Consider the following 20,995-nt stretch of genomic DNA (forward strand, 5'->3'; position numbering starts at 1 on the left):
TAACCGTGCACGTCACTGAACACACCCTTTAGGGTTTTTCTCTTGCGACTTTCGACTAGCATTACTCGTTCTCGCGTCGAACTAGCCTCCGTTTAGAAGATGGCTATTTGGGGCGAAAGAAGCGCGACCCGAAATCCTCACCTGCGAGCGATTCCTCAGGTCAAATTTGATGGTGGTATGTAGGCGATGCGCACACTCCACTTTTCACGTAGTGTGCAGAAAGCACACTCTGAGGAGGGGGATACATGTCGTTGTGTCGTAACGGAGCGACTGGGACGACACGATTGCAGCTGGTGCCCAATGCATCATCATCTTCATCATCATCAGCCTGACTGCGCCCACTGCGGGGCAAAGGCCTCTCCCATGTCTCTCCAATTAACCCTGCCTTTACCAGTTGCGGCCACCGTATCCCCGCAAACTTCTTAATCTCATCCGCCCACCTAACTTTCTGCCGCTCCCTGCTACGCTGCCCAATACACCTGTTCACTATAATGACAGGCATATATATATTTCCTGAGCTGCTCTGTTGTCGCATATTCTGTTGCCCTATACGTGCTTGAATTTTGCGCACGGTGGTGCCTCATATTTAATGTCCCCTGCTGAAACGCATGCATGACTTAAGTATCGCTCAGAATTGTGTATGTTGCATCAAAATAAGTTTTTTTCACATTTTCGTCATGTTATTAAACATTTGCGTTTTTGATTTTCAATTTTCAGGGTGGTCAGTACGTTCTGAACTTGATGGACACCTACGCCGGTGGTGGAGCCGTTCTCTTCATCGCCATTTGCGAAATCGTCGGCCTCATGTGGTTCTACGGTACGTCAAAATATACTTAAAACATGCTTGAATGTTTCGCGTCGTACTTGCAGCCATAACATGTAAACAGTGAAAACTATGGCAAGGGCACAAAAGAGTACAGCATTGCTCAGGCTTCGCATTTCTTACAGTAGGTGTGTGCGCGAATGTTTTAAATTTATTTCGCTGCGCTGAGGGCTGTTACTTATCTCTCTACATTATATGCTCGAGAGGTCATGTCCGTTCAACGGAATCGATTTCACAAGGTTTTTTCCGTCTACTGAACCGCCTAACGGACACTTTTCTACTTCTTTTCCAAAAATGGTACCAAAATGGTCATTTAGTACCTGTGCTGCCATCTATCGCAAACCAAAAATGCTTTGAACGAACCCTGCTTTCCTGAAACCGGACAGATTGCCAGAAAGCACACGCAAAGCTGGACTCGTCATAAGTCAAAAATGAGTCTGCTTATGACGAGCCTAGCTTGTCCAAGTCCGCTACGGGTTTAAAAGTATTATAGAAGCGGAAAGTGGAGGTAATGTTCCTGTCGTATTAGAGAAAAACTCGTGGAGCTTCAATGGCCGTGACGAGCATCTAGAGGAAGAAATGACGGTGAAAAATTCGCCTGCTGCTTGACAAACCATTCTAACGAGGAAATGAGGTTTTTCGGATCTCAATGTAATAATGCTTGAGGGGCAAGCGAAAGCTTAACGACGCGTCTTCCTTAGAAACTTGTATCCGAGTCCCTTTTGAAAGCCTGTGATTCACCTACGCTAAGGACGCGGTTTTAAAAGCGCCCGATACAAGCAGGAACGACCGCTTCTCAGAAACAATGTAACCTGAAATGGCTGCATCCCGGTGTTCGTACGTATGGTCACCGGCGCTTTTAGCGTACTACGAATGCGAATGAGCTCTTCGGTGAAGGTTGATCTTCTTACACAACACGTATACGCAGAAAGCGCCCGCGGGCGTGAGTTTTTGGCCCGCAGCTACTCGATATAAGCCAGGACGCCTTTAACCTGATCCTCTACGATCGTCACGAGAAAGGAAAAACGCGTTCGAAGGCACGGTTTCAGAACTGAATAGCCGGCATCGTCACGCACGCATTGTTTCTTTCCGATGTACGTAAGCGAAAGAAGAATAAACTGCAACGCGCGGGGGTCGTGCGTGCGTCAAGCAATCTGTTCTGTGTCGTCCCTGATTGTGTCCAAGTTCCTTCGTAAGCGCAACAATGCACGAGAATAACAACCACCAACTAGCCCAATTTGAAACTCTCCTAAGCAATTTAAACCTTCGAAGATATGTATATCTATGTCCAGGCCGTAATGAAGTGATGAAAAAAAGGAAAGCAGGGACGAAAACAGTTCAGTACTTGTAAAAAAAGGGATAGAAGAGAGAGAGAGAGTAGAAATGGCAGAGGCAAAATAAATACTCCTTTCCACTAAACAAAGCAAGAAATTCGCTTGCAAGGCACAGCAACTTAGTCACTCGTGTCGAAAGTTTGCTTCCGATGGAGAAAATCCGCGTCACTCCTAAATAAAGCGACAGTTTTGTCTAGTTCACGAACAAACAGCGAAAGAATAAGGGAAAGGGAAAGCACTGCCTATGTGTAACCACGGTCGTTGGCATGCGAGAAATGCTTGGGGACAACCATCCTAGCAGACATTTCCAGACATTCCCCATTCATGTGGTTATCGCCAGCGCTTGACTGGGCTGACAAAAAATTGCATGGCCCGTCGATAGCCCATCGCCGGCAGCCAACCAGGCAGTCCATGGCCCGAGCTCGGCAAACCAGCTCGGGCCGTGGTTGGGGATTGACATTGGCCGTGCACGAGCCGATCGCCTGCCGACGTCGGGCCACGCCCAGCCCTACGATTGCCCGACGATAAATTGCCTTTTGTGCTAGGGAGTACATACACTAGAATGGCAGCTGTAAAAAAATTACACGAAAAGTTTCGCAGAGACTAATTCGCGCTTTCTGTAATTTAGACATGAAAAAGAAATGTCTGCAGCTTATCACAACGGAGATAGTCACTTGTTCCAAAGCCGACACACTTAATGGCGAAATCTGAAATAACAATATTATCATGCTGTCATGACTGCCAATGCGTAAAGACGAGCAGATGCGACACGAAAATCAAGTTATAGAAACATAAACATGCTGAGCATACGCAACACCAAAATCCACAAAACGAAGAAGTTTCACTACCTTATACAAGTATACTCCAAATCTAAGACCATGCTTTTATAGCCAGTCACTTTCGGACGCAAAGCAATATTATTTCATACAGTTGTGATTCTGTGAGGACACAAACGAGAAATGCAAATGAGCGGTCTACGTTGCAAATACCTTCTATTAGAAAAAACTTAATGGCCCACTCAGCAATTTTTGCTACGAACATTATGTAAACGAAATGAGACTAGATTTTCAGGCACCACGACTGCATGACATGCACGTGCCATGCAGGTCATACTTTTTTATATTTGAAAATTTCCTGCCGGCTGTTACACTTACGATCAAGACATGTATAAGTGTTTTCAGCGGCTATGCCCTAATTAGTCACAATTGTCATTTGCCCAAAGTGGTTGGTGGCCAGCGGTGGCCCGACGTCGGCCTGTGTTCGCGTGCCTACGCGTCGGCGGCCGGACGTTTGCCAGTGGCCGGTTGTTAGCCTTTTGCCAATCATAGGCCGGCGGAGCAGTTGGCCAGCCGTTGCCCGACGCTGGCCCGAGCTAAGTAGGCCGAGCACATTGGCTACCAACTCGAGGCCGGCGAGTTACCAACCATCGGCCATTGGCCAATTTCCCTTGGGGTGACGAATAAGGAGGCTTAACATGCCGGATAACTGCACCGGACTGACCAGGTACTTACTGCGCATGGGCATTTGTACTTGCGCGTGCCCCACTTGACTTTGCGCATGCTCAGTAGGCGCAGCGGCTGGTGCGGTGCATGTCAGCCCGCACTAGTACGTCTGCATTCTGCTAAATCTTTGTATTATCGACAGCTCAAGTAAACTATGCGCCTTCATCAAATTTCCTTGTTTAGAATTTGCGAATGTTTTACTTTCACGTTGTCCGCGGTTCACACGCCTGATCGCTGCCTGAATTCGTTTCCGCAGGAGTCCGCCGTTTCTGCGCCGACCTGAAACTGATGTTGGGACACGACATCGGCTGGTACTGGAAGGTCAGCTGGCTGGTATTCTCGCCTTGCATCCTCGGGGTAAGTTTTTGATGCGGAAGCATTCCTAGGCTATGTAGGTGGGGTCGTATCACCAAAACGTGTCCGAAAAACGTGTCCGCAGCAGTTGTCACATTCTCAGAAGAGGTAGCATGAAACGAATGGTTGTGATCGATAGAGGACGGTGTGAGAATGATGCGCAAGAAAAATTGTGTCCATAGAATGATAAGTTAATTAATTAGTGACAAAAATGTCTCGAAATAGCGCGGACGTCGATATAGTGAGTGGACAGGAAAACAGCCGTGGACGGCAAAATAGAGCCAAAATAGGCAAAGGAGTGAAAATAAAGTTTGAAATGATTTGAAATGTATTTGATGAGTGATAAATAATCGGACAAAAAAGTTTCATTGACATAGATTAAGTAGTTAATTAATTACCAGCAAAAATCATTGGACGGTTGAATAAGCTTGACATAGATATAGCAAGTGGACGGGAAAGCAACCATGGCGCCAGATTTGAAAACCAAAATGGTTGATTGAGATGAAAGAAGGTATAATCAGAGCAAATAAATCAATCTTCAATTAAAGCACAATATAATTGCGCTAATTCACTAGTTAAATTAACAAACAAAAAGAAAATTATAGAGGCGACGAGTGCCGAGGAGGCGTCAATGATTTCGCTTTCTCCCAATGTGGGTCGCTGCGGCGATCTCTAATTTTTTGTGGTATCACGATACGTAACCATCGGTACTGTTTCGGAGTGTCAGCATAGGCGCCCCTTTTCCTCGCTTGTTGAGCACATGTTCAAGCACTGTCTTTAAATAATTGCTCGCGTTGAGCATAGCACAATGGCAGAGGGGTAACAAATGCTCAAGAACAGGTACTGCCCGCTTATACGGTGGGACACAAAGACCGCAGGACACAGCACAAGTCATGCTTTCTCACTGTCTGTTGCCCCATTACTGTACAGTGCCTGTTTCTGAAAATGAGATGTTAACTAGAGCAAGACACAGCCTTATTGACTAAAAAAGAAACAAATAATATCCCATAAGGAGGAGCAGACGATCCTGAATCTAACTGCCGCTGGCGTAGAATTTCGCGTGGTGTCAGACATTCTAGGCAACTCGGTAGGCGTACCGAGGGATAAGATTAGCGATAAGGTTATCAACCTCGTGCACGGGAACACAGCTATCTGTTCCAGGGCGACTTTGCATCTGAAATTTTTGCAGTGTTTTGTGCATCAGGAAGCACACAGTCACAAAACGTATATTCATTTGTATCTTTATCCCGTTTCCAAATGGAGTGCGTACACTAAAATATGACAACTATGCAGTTATGGTCACCTTTGGTTTTCACCTAGTTTCTAAAATAGGCCATTTTGTTTACTTAACAGCTAGGCTGCATGGTTCGTGAACTGTTTGTCTCCGAAATATGTGTTCGAGCAGTCTTTCGAAACAGAGTTCCGGAGCGATCTTTTCAACGTACCCGTTTTTTTTTCCTACAGTTCCTCTTCGTCTACGGACTCATCAAACACGAGCCCATCAAGTACGACGAGGTGGTGCCCTACCCGGAGTGGGCCGATGGTCTCGGCTGGTTGCTGGCGATGCTCTCCATGGCGCAGATCCCCATCTGGGGTATCGTCATACTGTTCAAGAACTGGAAGGTACTTGCCTCTTACCACAGTCACCACAGCAATGCTATATCTCTGTTTATGCTGTATCAAGGCTGTAAAGCAGGGACTTCGAAGTTGACCGCGCTGGTCACTTTCCCATGGCCGCCGCCATTTTCTTTGGGGTATACAAAGTGCGTCGGACGTCGTAACCGGAAACTTTCGCTTCCTGCCAGTTAACCGATCGGAATGCAGTCCCAGACAATGAGGGTAACGTAGGTTGAAAATAGGGATCGTTCAAGAATGTATGCAGCCTTGGTGGAAAGTCTTCGGGTCACATTGGGCCTTTTGAACCCAATAGAGGGGAACAATCAAGGCATGCCCCGCTAAAAATGAAAAACGTCTTTAAAATATAGCTCCTCACTACACAGCTGAAAAGCAAACCATATGTGACCTGAGGACTTTTGGCCACATGGTGTATTCCCTGTAGCTATGTGGTACAGCTCGAGATTGAAAGTGGGTGTTTTCGGGAAGGTGCAATATACTAGCTGTCGCCATCGCTGACTGTCCTTGGGACGCGATAAAAGTCCAAAGAATTTCTAACATTGTGTTTTCTCGCGTTTTCCTTTATTTTGGCAGAACCCCAGGAAGGCCTTCCAACCGGAACGCAAGTGGGGTCCAGGAGACCCCGTCGAGATGCAGCTCTATCATACCCAAAATGGCGGCGTCACTAACCTCGGCTTCCAGAGCAGCGACACCTACCGCTACTAATGGTCCAAACCCACTCTTCTTCGGCCACCCAACCGCATCACGGCGCCACCGACGCGTACGGCGTTGCCACACGCATGTGGTGGCCGCGTTGTGCAAAAAAGGGTGTAATCTTTACACCCTCCCATCAGCTTGTTGCTCAAGGCAGTTGTCGCATCGATGAGCATTTCACGTGCGCACGTAAGCCTTTCACGTGCGTACTTCACGCGAAATTGACGGAGGACTGACATCCAGGAGGCTTTCTACAGAGAACGAATCGGGGTACCACATGAATGTTGACGGGCGTTTTTCTGTGACTTCACCCTGTGAAATGACGTGTGTGATGCGCTTCGGGGAAGCAGAAGGGAGATAGTGCATTCCATTCCGTCCCTTTCGTGTACCTGACTGTTACGTGGTCGTGCATTCTTCGTGTTTCATTCAGCTTCAGCCAAAGAACATTCGCCCCTCTCTGGGGTCAGCATAGATTTTAGGATGTATTGACCGTGCGTTAGAGCATATGGTGGCTAAAAGAGGGCAGCATGTGTTTGTTAACTCCTACCCCACTTTGGCACGCCATCATCTACTCTCCTCTGTTACCATGTTTTTAGCCAAGTCGTCAACTTTGTAGACCCCTTTTTTAACGGTCACAATAGCGTCCTGCTTAATTTTGTTTCACCTGATATTCGCATCGCGTCTAAAGAACGTCCACAGTGACGTTCAGGGGGCGCAAACTTTAAAAAGACGAAAAAAGGCGACACGGGTCTTCATTCTTCGTATTCGTGAAGTTTGCGCCCACTAACCGTCATGAGCAGCTTCCAACTCGGCCATCTTTCTGTTCTGTCCACGTTTAAACATTCTCGTGTTTGTACATCTCACGTAAACAGCACGTCTTTGCCTTTGTGTACATCGCTTTGTGTGACGCCTTCCCACGAATGCAACCCCGTTTGTTCATATTGAATTCGATTGCACTCCCTTAAAAGGGCACAGACACAAAATTTGGAACGCAAACTAACGTTGCGATTTGTTTCATGGGCGCGAGAAGATGCATTGTAACAGGTTTCAGTCGCAGGCTCTGAGTGGAACACGATTTCATACGATTCGGAATTCTTTCCATGGAACCACTCGGCTTTTCACTGATATCGACTGACGTCACGGTGCACTTACCCCAATTATTGTAACGTCACCGAACCCAGTAGTTGTTCACAGGAACAACCATTGCTTGCCGGCGATGCCGACATCATCAAGACCGTGACAGTACACGCTGACCGGTCGACCGTGACGTCAAATTTAATTCAGCGCTGATGCCAACCGAAACGGAAACTGCCGATAAAAATTTATTTGTAACTTACTATACGCGCTGCAAACTGGTATTATTGAGGTAATTTTCATTATCACTGAGCGCTTAGGCCTCTTTCAAAGCTTTGTGTCTGTACACTTTTAATGTTCTTTTTTTCTTTTTGCCTCTGTCTCGTGCGCGACATATGACACATGAAATGACAAGGCTTGATGCAGCAAATAGCCGTTCTCTCCTAGTACGTGGGACTTCTTAGTATCCACTTTTGTCCGATTCGTCAAACGTCGTCTCCGTGAGTTTTAAGTGGTGTGATTCTTAACGCCCCCTATCACAGTTTCAACCCTATTTCCTATTTTATTTTTTCTCCGAACTGGTCTCTTTGTACCAAGTGTGTTGTATTTTAATTGCGTTCGCTTATACCTGATCTCGTGGATCAGCACATTTTTAGCATTCTAATCGGTTTTTGTAACGAGTCCTGTAATTTAAGCGATTGCTAAAGATTGCTTGTGCAAGCACATCCAAGCTGAAGCCTGACAGGCTAAAGCATTGTCTGTGTCAGTCAACGATCTAGTAAACTGAGGGCTTTTGCAACCCTCGAGAGGAACGTTTCTGCATGAAGTTATACATTCTGCAACGAATGAAAGCGAAGCTACTTAATTCGCGGCCAGGATGGACATCTTTCTCTAATCAGCTGTGCCTTTTTAGTTTTAGGTCCTGTTTTAGTTTTTTTACTATGTCGTTTCGCATGCAGGTTCATGCGGCTCCAGCAGCTAAGAAAGGGAAATCTGCTCAGTGTAAATAGATGTAATATAATGAGCGCGTGTATCTGCATATTTATTATGGGTGTTTGTTTGAAATATATTGAATGAATTTTGTGAAAGAAAAATAAATTGAGTATTTTCACAAATTCTTGTGTCTTTGGTTTTTGAAAAAAGGTTGTGAATGAATGTAAAGTTCAGAATCACCAATTTCGCATATACGGGCATTAGCTCTTTAACACTATCATGTAGTACGCTTAAGGTGGAGCTCAGTGAAGGAGTCTAAACTCGGCGTCCGAGCGGCTGTAAAATATTGACAGTCTTCTTTCCCTTGAAACAGTGCGCTTGCTATAAACCCATATGCAGTGGTCTATATAATTGAAGAAGGTTGCTTTCTGGAAGGCGCAGAGATAGCCGGAGATAGGAAAAGATAAACGACTTTTCCTGTCTTGCTGCTGATTTCTTGCTGCTGAAGGCTAGAAGAGAGCGGGTTTCAAAGCTTGTTCGCTTTTTTCAACCTGTAGTCGTGTAGTTCATTCCTGTAAAAAAAAAAAAACAATGGATCCAATTAAAATTTACAGTTGAAATCAATCGGTCGAAAACAAGTCGTGGTTCACTCACTGAGATCAACAATTGAGCCCAGCCGGTGCTTCCAATTAAAAATAATTGGTCATTCATCCAGACCAAAAGGCCCACCAATTGAACTCATATGGAGTTACCCATTCGATCTAAATGGTTTGAAAAGGCAAGCGAAAAAAAAAAGTTTACAATTTTATTTGGATTTTTACTTTCCTTTTTTTCACGCTCTCTTTCACCGCAGAACATCATTTGCCCGGTCGCATATTTTACCGCCACCTCATAATTCGCATCGCATCGTTCATGTCTACAAAACCCTATGCCCCGCCGCGGCGTCTCAGTGGTTATGGTGCTCGGCTGCTGGCGCGAAAGACGCGGGTTTGATCCCGGCCGCGGCAGCCGAATTTCGATGGAGGCGAAACTCTGGAGGACTGTGTACTGTGCGATGTCAGTGCACGTTAAAGAACCCCAGGCGGTCGACATTTCCGGAGCCCTTCACTATGACGTCCCTCATAGCCTGAGTCGCTTTGGGATGTTAAACCCCAATAAACCAAACCAAACCAAACCAAAACCCCATTTTCGCTCGGACGGAAAAGTACAAGAATTCGCCTTTAAACTTGTCAATATAAGAATGGAATGAGTTGTCCTCCAGTATCGCTACTGAAACCCAGTTTTTCTTACTTCAGTCCGAATTGCTTATCTGCAATCCTTATCTGCAAGTTATCTTCAATCTCAGCGCGTTCAGTAACCAGACTTGCTTTTTATATCACTCACTCGCAAACCAGTATGTTCTCTTTCTTTGTTATTTGTGCATTTTTGTAACAGTGTTTACGTTGCTATGTTGTTTCTCAACTTGCCGTATTAACCGCGTGAAGTAGTTTTTTTGTCCTTGCAAAGTAGTGCTCTGATTTGTCCCCCCCCCCTTCCCCACCCGCCCTATGTAATGCCCCCAGCGGGCCCTTGAGGTATTTGAATAAATAAATAAATAAATAAATAAATAAAATAAATGACTGCTGAGAGACCTCTGCTACCAACGTTTCTACAAGGAAATTGAAATTATAATTACGCGCTTGCCCTGAAATCAAGTAAGACCGACCAGCACGCATTACACACAGGAACACTATGCTAACATAACACACACACGCGCGCACGCACGCATGCACGCACGCACGCGCGCACGCAGAACACACTTTTGCAGTCGCTTACTCACCCCATTCGTGAGACCATCTTGGTAACGGGAGTGGCTCATGACTACTAAGCGCATTTATCTAATTTAAGAATGCCCACGGTGATGGCGGAAATGATCAGAACATTTCCGAAGATTAGGCTGCTGATATCTCTTCTGCTATAACCTGACTAGTTCTGTGGTTTTGACCGATATATGCAGATCTCACTGAAGGATACCATGACTTCCGCTTAGACCTTCCAAATGGATCGCCCAATTGGAGCTTCCAGTTACAACACACGAAATCAATAGAAACGTTCAATTGAATTTCTGGCTGCAAACTGGGATAATCCAACTGGGAGTCCCAAAATCAAGTGTGACTTCAAGAACCACTTGGGCAATCGAATTGGAAATGCAGAATAAATTGGACTACCGCCGCCGCGGTGGCTCAGCGGTTATGGTGCTCGGCTGCTGAGCCAAAAGACGCGGGTTCGATCCCGGCCGCGGCGGCTAGAATTTCTTTGGAGGAGAAATTCTAGAGGCCCGTGTACTGTGCGATGTCAGTGCACGTTAAAGAACCCCAGGTGGTCGAAATTTCCGAAGCCCTCCACTACGGCGTCTCTCATAGCCTTAGTCGCTTTGGGACGTTAAAACCCCATAAACCAAACCAAACCAAACCTAAATTGGACTACCCAATTGGAACTGGGGAAATCAAATGGTCAACCCAATTGGGTTCATAAGCCCTATTGACTGTCGTAATAGGTTCAACTGTTTGCAACTGAAACAAAATAGCAGGCTCAATCGGACCCCCCCCCCCCCCGCTCCTTTTTTTTTTTTCTCAGATAAGCCTTTTTCGCGCTTGTTATGACCACCTGATGAGAGGTCCTACGCAATGTTTCAAAAAAGTTGAATTCAGCACCAATAGGTGTGTGGCGGAGCTTACGCTTTTGGATCCATCGTCGTATGAAAACAATTGGCAGTGGTTTGGCTCTGGTTGAACCTGGAGGATTGCGAAAGCAACTAGGGGAGAGAGAGAGAGAGAGGCGTTGGAGAGCGCGCGGCAGAGGCGGCGGCATCTATGCGCCGCTACGGCGCATACGCAACTGGCGAGCGCGGCGGCGGCACCTCTGAGTCACCCGCGCAGCGACGGCGGCGGCGCGCCAGCTGTGTGCCGTGTGACGTCACTGTTCCTCGCGCATGCTCAGTATGGCTTTTTCGTCAGCTCCGCGAAATGGCTTGGCGACTCGCGTAGTGTTGCTTCTGCAACCAAAATTGGCAGAGGATAAAGGTAGTCGGCAGCCAGAAATTTGAGCGCAACTCTTGCCACCGCTGCCGGGTGGCAGCCACATTACGGTTGACCAATATTCCGCTTTCGCAGTTGCAGGCGGCGTTTCGCTTTTGTAAGTACTTGGACAACTGGTTACGCCGACTGCCCCGACGCCTTACGACCCGGAGCGCAACAACGAATGCCTAAAACTTGTGCTCTAAAATTTTTCGAGGGATAGAGAGAGAGAGAGAAATGGACGGAAAGGCAGGGAGGTTAACCAGGCGATGCCCAGCTGGCTACCCTACTGGGATAACTTCGACGGCGTCATGGTATGCAGTGAGCAGAGCGAAAACTCCGGCGTTTTCAGTCTGGTAACAAAAAATTGGCAGCGGCTTAGCTCAGCTAGGCCAGGATACACGTAGCGAAAAGCAGTTTCGTCTACTGACATTTCGGCGGCGACACGCCGTCGTCGTTCTGGCGGGCGTCTGCAAGACGTGTGGCGCTTCGGCTCCGTCATTTTTTGACAGGAGCCACGACTCAAGTCATTGGATCCCATCAATTTCGCTCCCTTTGGATTCGGCAAGCTCATCGGCACCCGTGGACACCAAATTCATATAGGTGGGCCCCCTTTTACAAATTCTAACGCGGTTTTTCCTTCCCGCCTCCGGCGCCGACGCTAAGCCTAACGGCTGCGCCGGCGTTCGGCTGTGAGGGAGCCGCTTCTTTCGGCAAGATGGAAGAAACACTTCTGCAACGCGGCTATGACCCGGACGCCATGTCTTGGTCGACCGTTCCCGTCACTGTGGAACCCAAATCGGCACCCGCGGACTCGATCCGCAATGCAAATCTTCTGCGTCTGCTTGAGCGCCGGTCCAGACGCGAGGCCAAGATAGCGGCGAACGCCACGCAAACCACCGACAAGGCTGCTGCTACCCGCCAAGCTCCCGCCTCGCAAAAGGCGAAGGACGCCGGCACAAAGGGCCGCAACCCTGTTACCAAGTGGAGGCCCAAGCCTTCACCAAAACTTCACCTAGACGACTTTGTCATCGTCATAAAGCCCCGGAAGTCATTGGCCATCCGGGACGTCTTTCAATACGGCGAGCTCGGTGCCGCGTTCGGCGCTTTCCTCGGGGCGCCTAAGGCGTCCGAGTTGAGCCTCCTTTTATGCAAGGACCAAAATTTGATCCTCGCCAGCACCCGGAACGCCCACGTCGCAGACCGTCTGCTGGGAGATTTTTCCATCAAATCGACCATAGGAGATGTGCCTCTCGCCGGCCATCTCAAAGAACATGACGAGGACGTCTGTTATGGAGTCATTACGGTGGCCAACCATGAGACGTCCGAATCTCTTCAACCTAGCGTGCAGTGGAGGAGCGGCACTCTACTGGATATCCGCAAGTTCGGCAACTCCAACAAGGCCCGGCTCACCTTTGCCGGCACGGTTAAGCCAAAATACGTCCACTAGAACTCTGAAATCGTCTCAGTGCAGCCGTATTTGCGCACTATTCCGGCCTGCAGCTTGTGTGGAACTGTCGGCCATCGGGCAGACGCTTGCCCCAACCCAGCACAAGATAAGTGTGGCCTGTGTGGACAGCAGGCACCCATAAAAGAGGGGGTGCGGGCCCCTCACCAGTGTGTGGCCAAGTGTGCAGTTTGTGGTGGTGGCCATGCCACGAACTCGCGGGACTGCACTGCAAAATACCGTCCCAACAAGCCAGCCGCCCCTAAGGGCGGGAAATCCAGCGTGACGGGCAGGCAGCCACATCACCCTGGTAGCGTCGGCAGCGACGCTTCAAAACAACAGAGGCCTACCAGCGGGAAGGACGTCAAGGGCTGTCAAGTGCCACCACCGCCCCCACACGGCGGCCAGGAGAAGCAAGCCCGCTCCCAAGACAAGAATGGCGCGGCCGGTTCCTGGGCCAACGCTGTCAAAAATGGCAAACAGGTGAGCGGTTCAGGCAGGGTTGCCTCCTCCTCCCACCCCTTCTCCCCTGCCCCTCGCTCGGCGGCTGACGCTGAGCTCCACAACCTTGTAGCTTCTCTCCGGGCCCAAAACGAGATGCTACTTGCCAAAATTGAAGCCTTAGAGGCTAGAACAACTCCCCATCCCCCTAGTAACCCCGACACAGAGGCTATGGAGAGCGAGACGGCGGCGACACCGGCTATGGAACCTTCCCTTGCTGAACTCGAAGCCCGTCTCAATGCCAAATTTGACACCTTGTTGGAGACAGCGATGGAACGCCTTATAGCTCGAGTCACGGAGGCTATCCCCTCTATGATCGCTCAACACGTCGCGAGTAACCCCCGCCTTTCTCGCAGAACCGGCCCCCTTAAGGACGTATCTGGTCGGCCCTCTAGATTATCCCGGCGAGTCAATGACCTCGACGATGACGAAGACAGCTGCCCCCTTCCAGGTGCTGAGCTTCAGCCCCTGGTATCTGGCTCGGGGGCAGCCTCACTACCACCTATCACGTCAAAATCTGAGCATGGCGGGACACCCTCGGTATAGGCGCTCCCCCCTTTCCAAATCGGCTTCCCCCATTACGATTACTCAATGGAACTGTCGGGGGCTCCGGTCCCGTTCCAAGCGCGCCGACCTCCGGCTTTTCCTATCAACCTTTGAGCATTTGCCAGCGGTGGTTGCCCTCCAAGAGCCAGGGAAAGGCGCCACACTAACAAATTATACGACGTTCCAGCAGGACCCCTCGTCTTGTCTCTGCGTTCATAGAAATTATACAGCCAACCAGGTCGACTTAGACATACAACTTGAATACTCCTATGTAATGGTGACCCTCCTCCCACTCCGCAAGCAGGACCCACCGTTACACATACTCAATATATACTGCAATCCGAAATTGCCGAATGTATCATTCGCGGACCTCTTTAGCCGCGCGCTGAGAGTTGCGGGTCGGGACCCCCTCCTGATTGTGGGCGATTTCAACGCTCCCTCTCGGATGTGGGGTTACTGCCGTGAAGAGAAGCGGGGACGCAAGTTGGCGGAGCTTGCGTCAACGCTGGGCCTCACTCTTCACACTGACCCCATCCATCCAACTCGTATAGGCAACTCCGTGACAAGGGATACGTGTCCGGACTTGACCTTCACCCACAACATTCAGTATGCAGACTGGGTCAACACCGAGGAAACCCTCGGCAGCGACCACTGCCTCCTGAACATTACGATTAGGACCTATCCTTTCGCGCGACCAACAACACAAGCCCGACTCCCAGATTGGACCAAGTTCAGGCAAAATTATAACACTGCCACACCAATACATGAACAAGGCTACCAGTCTTGGTCAGAACAATTGGTCTCTAGCGTTCGCTCCTCCGAAACTCAAATTCAGCTCTCAGAGGCGGTTTCTGATGTGGACAACCACCTGCTCCACCTCTGGGAGGCCCGGCATTGCCTCGTCCGTCGGTGGCGTCGGCAGAAGCACAACCGGAAACTTAAAGCTCGCATCGCCGAGCTCACTCAACGAGCTGCTGAGTATGCGGCCCAACTCGCCGACTCCAACTGGGTGGCACGATGCAACACGGCCGCGCGGCAAATGTCCAGCCGGAACACGTGGCGACTTTTTCGCACCCTGATTGACCCCACGCAAACACGCACGGAAACTCAAAAACACCTCCAAAGAGCCATACACAGCTTTCAGGGCAACACAACTCAGTTGGCGCACAAGCTCCGGGACCAGTACTTGTGCACCACCCAGGACCCCCGCGGGCCGGCGTACTCTTATGCAGGTTCTGAGAACGTTGAGCTGGATCAACCGTTCCAGCTCCATGACCTGAGGGCGGCCCTGGCAAAAATGAAACGTGGCACCGCTCCGGGTCGGGACAAAATTACAGTCAAATTGTTAGCCAACCTCCCCGACCCGACATACTTGTCTTTACTGAATTATATTAACTCAATCTGGCTTGGGGAAGTACCACTCCCCATCGACTGGAAGACCGCCCTGGTCACCTTCATTCCTAAACCTGGAAAGGCCATCAACACGGACAACCTCCGCCCCATCTCTCTGACTTCTTGTGTGGGCAAACTCATGGAGACGATGGTACGCGACAGGCTGTCCGAGTTCATGGAATCCAAACATCTTTTCGCGGACACCATGTTCGGGTTTCGCCCACAGAGATCTGCACAGGATGTCCTGCTACAACTCAATCGGGCTGTCCTTGACCCCGTCGAACGCGCTCACAATGACAAGGTCGTACTCGCCTTGGATTTGAAGGGAGCATTCGACAAAGTTACCCACGAGATCATTCTCACCCACCTTTCTCAAACTAACTGCGGCAGAAACGCCTTTCAATACATTCGGCAATTTTTGACAGACAGACAATCTTACATTCGAATCCAGGATAAGGAACATGGCCCTTTTCATTTAGGAACCAGGGGTACACCACAGGGCGCGGTGCTCTCTCCCCTTTTATTCAATCTGGCTATGATGCGCCTACCGGCCCAGCTGGGCGCTGTCACCGGTGTACAGCATGCGCTGTACGCCGATGACATCACCCTGTGGGCCACACAGGGTTGCCTTGGAGACATTGAGGCCAACCTGCAGGAGGCGGCGACCATAGTGGACCGTTATGCTCGCCGCTGTGGCCTCCAATGCTCCACCCAAAAGTCTGAATTTGTGCACATACGCTCCTCACCAAAGTGCACAGCCAAAATTTCATTGTCTCTTGAGACAGGTCCAATCCCTGAAAAAATCGAAGTCCGGTTACTGGGGCTCTTTATACATCAAGACAGACGGTCAGAAACAACATTGGCCAAACTCCGTCAGGTGGGGGACCAGGTGGGCCGCTTAGTCCACCGGGTTTCTAACAAGCGCGGGGGGTTACGATGTAAGGACGCCTTGCGGCTGGCGCATGCATTTGTAACCAGTCGAATTCTATATTCTACTCCATACCTCTACCTGCGGAAGCAAGACGAGGATTCACTCGAAGTCATCCTCCGCAAAATTATTAAGCGGGCTCTGGACCTCCCCGTGACCACCTCCAACAAACGCCTCCTGGGGCTGGGCATGGTGAACACATTTCGGGAGCTCCGGGAAGCTCACTTGACCAACCAATACACACGTCTCTCGAAGACATCGTCGGGTCGCCGCCTTCTTGCCCGACTACACATCCAACACACCACTCTCATGGAAGAGCGCGTACGTATTCCATCCCAGTGGAGATGCGCCCTCCACGTGCGCCCTCTTCCCGCGAACATGAACCGTGAGGACCATAATGGCCGGCGCCTGGCGCGGACGGAAGCCCTGGCCCGCCACTATGGATCGAAACCCGGCGTATTCTACGTGGATGCCTCCGGCCCCCACCATGGGGGATGGTTCACGGCCGCAGTCGTCCACGAATCCAAAACAGTGAACGGCCTTACTTTCCGAGCCCGTGACATAACACACGCGGAGGAGGTCGCCATTGCTTTGGCTGCATCTCATTCCAATTCAAAAACAATTATTTCCGACTCGCGAGGGGCATGTCGGAACGTCGAGCAGGGCTGGGTACCGTATCTAGCCTACCGCATTCTCCAAAACAGCGTCTATACCGGGGACCCCGCTCACCGGCGTATCGTTTGGGCTCCTGCTCACATGGGCCTTGAGGGAAATGAGGCAGCTGACGCCGCCGCCCGCGCGCTCTCTCACCGGACATTCCCCTCCGACCCCGACGATCAGGAACTCGAATTCTCTCCAGCTTACTCGTTTAAAGACATTTCTTTACTTTATCAATCTGGCCATAGTCTTTATCCCCGCCCGTGTAAAGGTCTCTCAAAGGCGGAGGAGCGGCTTCTGCTTCGCCTATATACAAATACTTTGCTGTGCCCGGCAGCTCTAAAACACTTTGACCCTTCTTTCTCTGGCAGCTGTCCGCACTGTGCGGAGAAGTCTTCGGACATCTACCACATGGTGTGGGCCTGCCCCTCCAACCCTGCTATCCCCCCTCACCCCAACCCAACCCGGGAGTACTGGGAGGCGACCCTGCTCGGCTGCTCTGACCTGCAGGCCCAACGGGCCGTGGTCGCGCGAGCCCGGGCAGCGGCCGACGCCACTGGGGTCCCGAACTAGGGACCTCCACCTAGTACTTGTGAGGGCTGGCCCCCGTTGGGTCAGCTCATACCTCACCTCCCGAAGTTTATCTGTAAATAAATGTTTTCCACCACCACCACCACCACGTCGTTCAGCAGGTTGGCGGCTTCTCTTTGCGAGACGTTCCCCGCCTAGCCCTTCTCGCCTCGTTTTAACGCTGTCGGCTGGCCTTGTACCATGCGACGACTTCGGTATCGGAAGACTCCATTTCACGCAGCCTGCACCGCTGCCGTTAGGAGCACGCGTACCGCTCACCTTCTTCCATGGTGCGCTTGTGAGGAGTGAGCGCATCGCTTCCGGCTTTTATCCCACCTGCGCGGCTCGACTCTGCGCATGCGCTGGGCGGCGCAGCGGCGCCATGGTTGCTATGGTACTGGTTGCCTTGGAAACGGTGCATGCGCAGTAGTGGCCTTTGGCAGGCACCGCGAAATGCGCTTCTGCTAGCCTAGTGTAGCTTTCGCTAAAAAGTTGTTCAACTCTGCTGAGCCGAGTTTTCACGTAGCTGAGCGTACAGCTCCGGCTTATATACCCCATATCCTGACATCACAACTGTCAAAAATCGAGGTGGAACGTCAAGTGGTGCAGCGGCAAGGTGAACTACACATTGCAAGACAGATGTGCGGCCATCATCTCAAGGTCGTTTCGAGGTCATTGGGAGGCTCACGCCGAAATGTTTTTCTTTCATTAAAGTTCAAGGTTAAATGTGACCCACTAAGTGCACCACACAAGGTTACGTATATGATCCTAGCAACACTAACCATGACTTATGTCAAGGTCATTTCAAGGTCATTCTGAGGCACATGGCGAAATGCGGCGTAGCTGTAGTAGTGTACCTTTCGCTACAAAAAAAGTGTACCCCTGCCGGTAGAACGCGCCAAAGGACACACTCCGTTAACAGTGTTATAAAAAAACATCAAGCGTTGCTTTTCACTTAAGTCCTGCGTGGCTCTCCTTAGGCTCTTGGACGGTATGTGTTTGCCCAGAACCGCATCGACTCCATCCGCGAGAAGCATTAGCAGAGCTGCAGACCTGCAAGCGTCCCGAGAGCAGGCCACTTCGTCAAGTGACGGTGGTGAGGAATTTCCCACTGCTCGGGCGACAAGCAAGCGGTGTGATGTTGAAATCATCCTGAACGAATGTTAAAGTATATCTGCAACTGTATAGCCTCACTGTCAGGGCGCGTCTCGCGTGCATTCATCGCCACACGGGTTTCGCGCCACTCTTTCCGCCCCGTTTGCTCCTCCACAAAGGTAACGGTTAGTACACCCTTTACATGTCATGTAAGTTACACAACCTCCACTAATCTAACGCAGCCTACCTGGGCTACAACGCTCCGGTGGCAATTTGAGCACCCACCACCTTCCTTACAGCGCCTTCGTTACAACAGACAGTCATTGTAAGGTGCTCTAAGAAGGCTTAGCACAGCTATATATTTGCAAAGCGATCGCTGTACGAGAGACTTTTCCCCGAATTAAAGGACGTTGTAAACTCGGGAATTAGCCGCCACTCTGTGGGAATGCTTCCCGGGCGTGCCTGAGTTGGCGGCGACATGTGGAAGCTCTCAAAATTGTGCCACTCATGTCATGTGACCTGGCGACGGTGTCTTTAGATTATGCCGATCGGCGGGAGAGATCACTGGCCTTTTAATGTAATAGTATCAGCTGGCTCGTCAGGCAAAAAAAAATTCGAGATCACTGCGGTAACCCGCATTGGAGTAGTGCGAAGGCAATCGCACATGCTAATTTGAAGTTGCTTTTTTGCATTCTAGGTAAGCCGTGTACGACGCGTGTCGGCGTTCTATAAATATGTGAGCCGAGTGAGGGCACTGCGGCAACCGGCATTGGAGTAATGCGAAGGCATTCACGCCTCCTCGGCACGTCGGAATGTTACTCCCTCATCCCCCTCAAACTCTGCGGTACCTTTTCTAGCAGACATGTATTTTATATCGCGCACACAATTGATCATTACACGCATCGATCACCCGACAATTCTTTTTCATCGCTCATAGGTCAGTCATCATTACTTATCGGACATTTATCAATAAGTCCTTGATCATTAATCGCTCACTTATTGACCAGTTCTTGATCATATATCAATTAGTTATTGACCACTACCCATAGTTGTCAACCATGTATCATTCCTTATCGATAATTTATCAATTCCTTATCGATAACTTATCAACAACTTATGGATCACAAATAAATAACTGATCAATTCCTCATCGATCACTTAATCATCTGAAGGAGAGAATTTGTGTAATTTATCTAATTCCCACCACGCTTCTTTTCAAACTTTCAAATTTGAAGCCGCGTGTTGGTTCCGCCCACACTTTCGGTCACGTGGTCCAATCACGTGGTTCCTCACGTGGTACGGCACTTTCGGTGATTAAAATATCGCTCCACGCTGGCCCGACCACACCAATTTTTGGTCGGTTTTTTGGCTCTAATAAACGAACTAATCTCTCCATCAAAACCAAATTTTTTGCTCGGCATCGTCACATCATCCCGCATCGATTACAACTATATAATTTATTGATATATTTTTATATTTCACTGTAATCGCTGCCGACACGTTTTGCGGCTCCGAAACCGCCGACATGGCCTAGTAATGCTTATGCATTAAAAAAAATGTCTCGTCAGTCACAAAACTCGCCCAGTAGCTGGCGGGAAGTAATCTCACCAGGCCCTAGAAATCCCATTGATTGGAGGGACATGACGTTAACACACCAGAAATGACGTCACCATAGAGAGAGAGAGAGAGAGAGAGAGAGAGAGAGAGAGAACAACTGTTTATTTAGAAAGCCTGCAGAGTGGGTTAGGCTCCCTGCAAGCAGGGAGGACAAGCTTTTACCGCGACGCGGCCACTACGTCAATCTCGTGCGTTGTGCTCCTTGAGGTCTTGTTACGTCCCTCGCTACTTCCGCGGGTTCGAGAGGGCCGCCGCCCCCTTCCTGGGGGTGCCGCCCCCCTCTCCTCGGTTTCGCTCGGTCGCTGCCTCTCGAGAGCTGCCGAGACCTGCTGGACGGCCTTGGGTTGTGTCTTTTGATCACAGCTCCTCGGTGCAGCCTCTAGCTGCCATGCCGGAGAATGCTCGCGACCAGGATGGAAGCGACGTCACCAGACGAGGTTCTCCTGCTTGAAGCGTCCACCTGCAAACTGTGGCAGGTGATGCCGACTATTCACTGAGAAGAAAAGAACTCGGACAACAGAGGGCCTCGGTTAAAAATGCAGACCCTAAGGAATAAAAATCTCTGGGCAAAAAGAAGGCTTGGGGGAACCCTTCACTGCATTGCTGGGGTAGAGCAACCTGGGTCTCAAAAAAACCACCTCTCACTTCGGGTAAAGGTATCAACCGCTTCGAATGCTTTCGTATTTTCAACTCATAATGGAAGTGAGTACCAGTGTGATTTATTTTTTTTTTGTGAGGCGACGGTGGTGGTAGAAGGGGAAGGGGGGTTGCTTTACTTGTCTCCTGCCACTGCTATGATTTCCAAAAACAAATTGCTTGAGTTATTTTCCAGTTCGCG

The 20,995-nt window shown here is 49.8% G+C and overlaps 1 protein-coding gene across 2 annotated transcripts in view; it reads left to right on the forward strand.

Moving 5' to 3' along the window:
* LOC149335888 (sodium-dependent proline transporter-like) overlaps window positions 1-8,542 on the forward strand; it is a 40,003-nt gene extending 31,461 nt beyond the window's left edge. For both annotated transcript variants that reach the window (XM_089552433.1, XM_089552434.1), the window contains 4 exons: window positions 718-817; window positions 3,916-4,016; window positions 5,478-5,636; window positions 6,222-8,542. In XM_089552433.1, coding sequence (XP_089408559.1) covers window positions 718-817; window positions 3,916-4,016; window positions 5,478-5,636; window positions 6,222-6,353 — 492 coding nt within the window. In that variant the 3' untranslated portion in view covers window positions 6,354-8,542. The remainder of the gene's footprint in view (window positions 1-717; window positions 818-3,915; window positions 4,017-5,477; window positions 5,637-6,221) is intronic.
* Window positions 8,543-20,995: the final 12,453 nt, after the last annotated feature.

This window comes from Amblyomma mixtum, chromosome 7 (assembly GCF_055824585.1).
Source record: "Amblyomma mixtum isolate Tamu chromosome 7, ASM5582458v1, whole genome shotgun sequence".
In the NCBI taxonomy this organism is placed as follows: Eukaryota; Metazoa; Arthropoda; class Arachnida; order Ixodida; family Ixodidae; genus Amblyomma; species Amblyomma mixtum.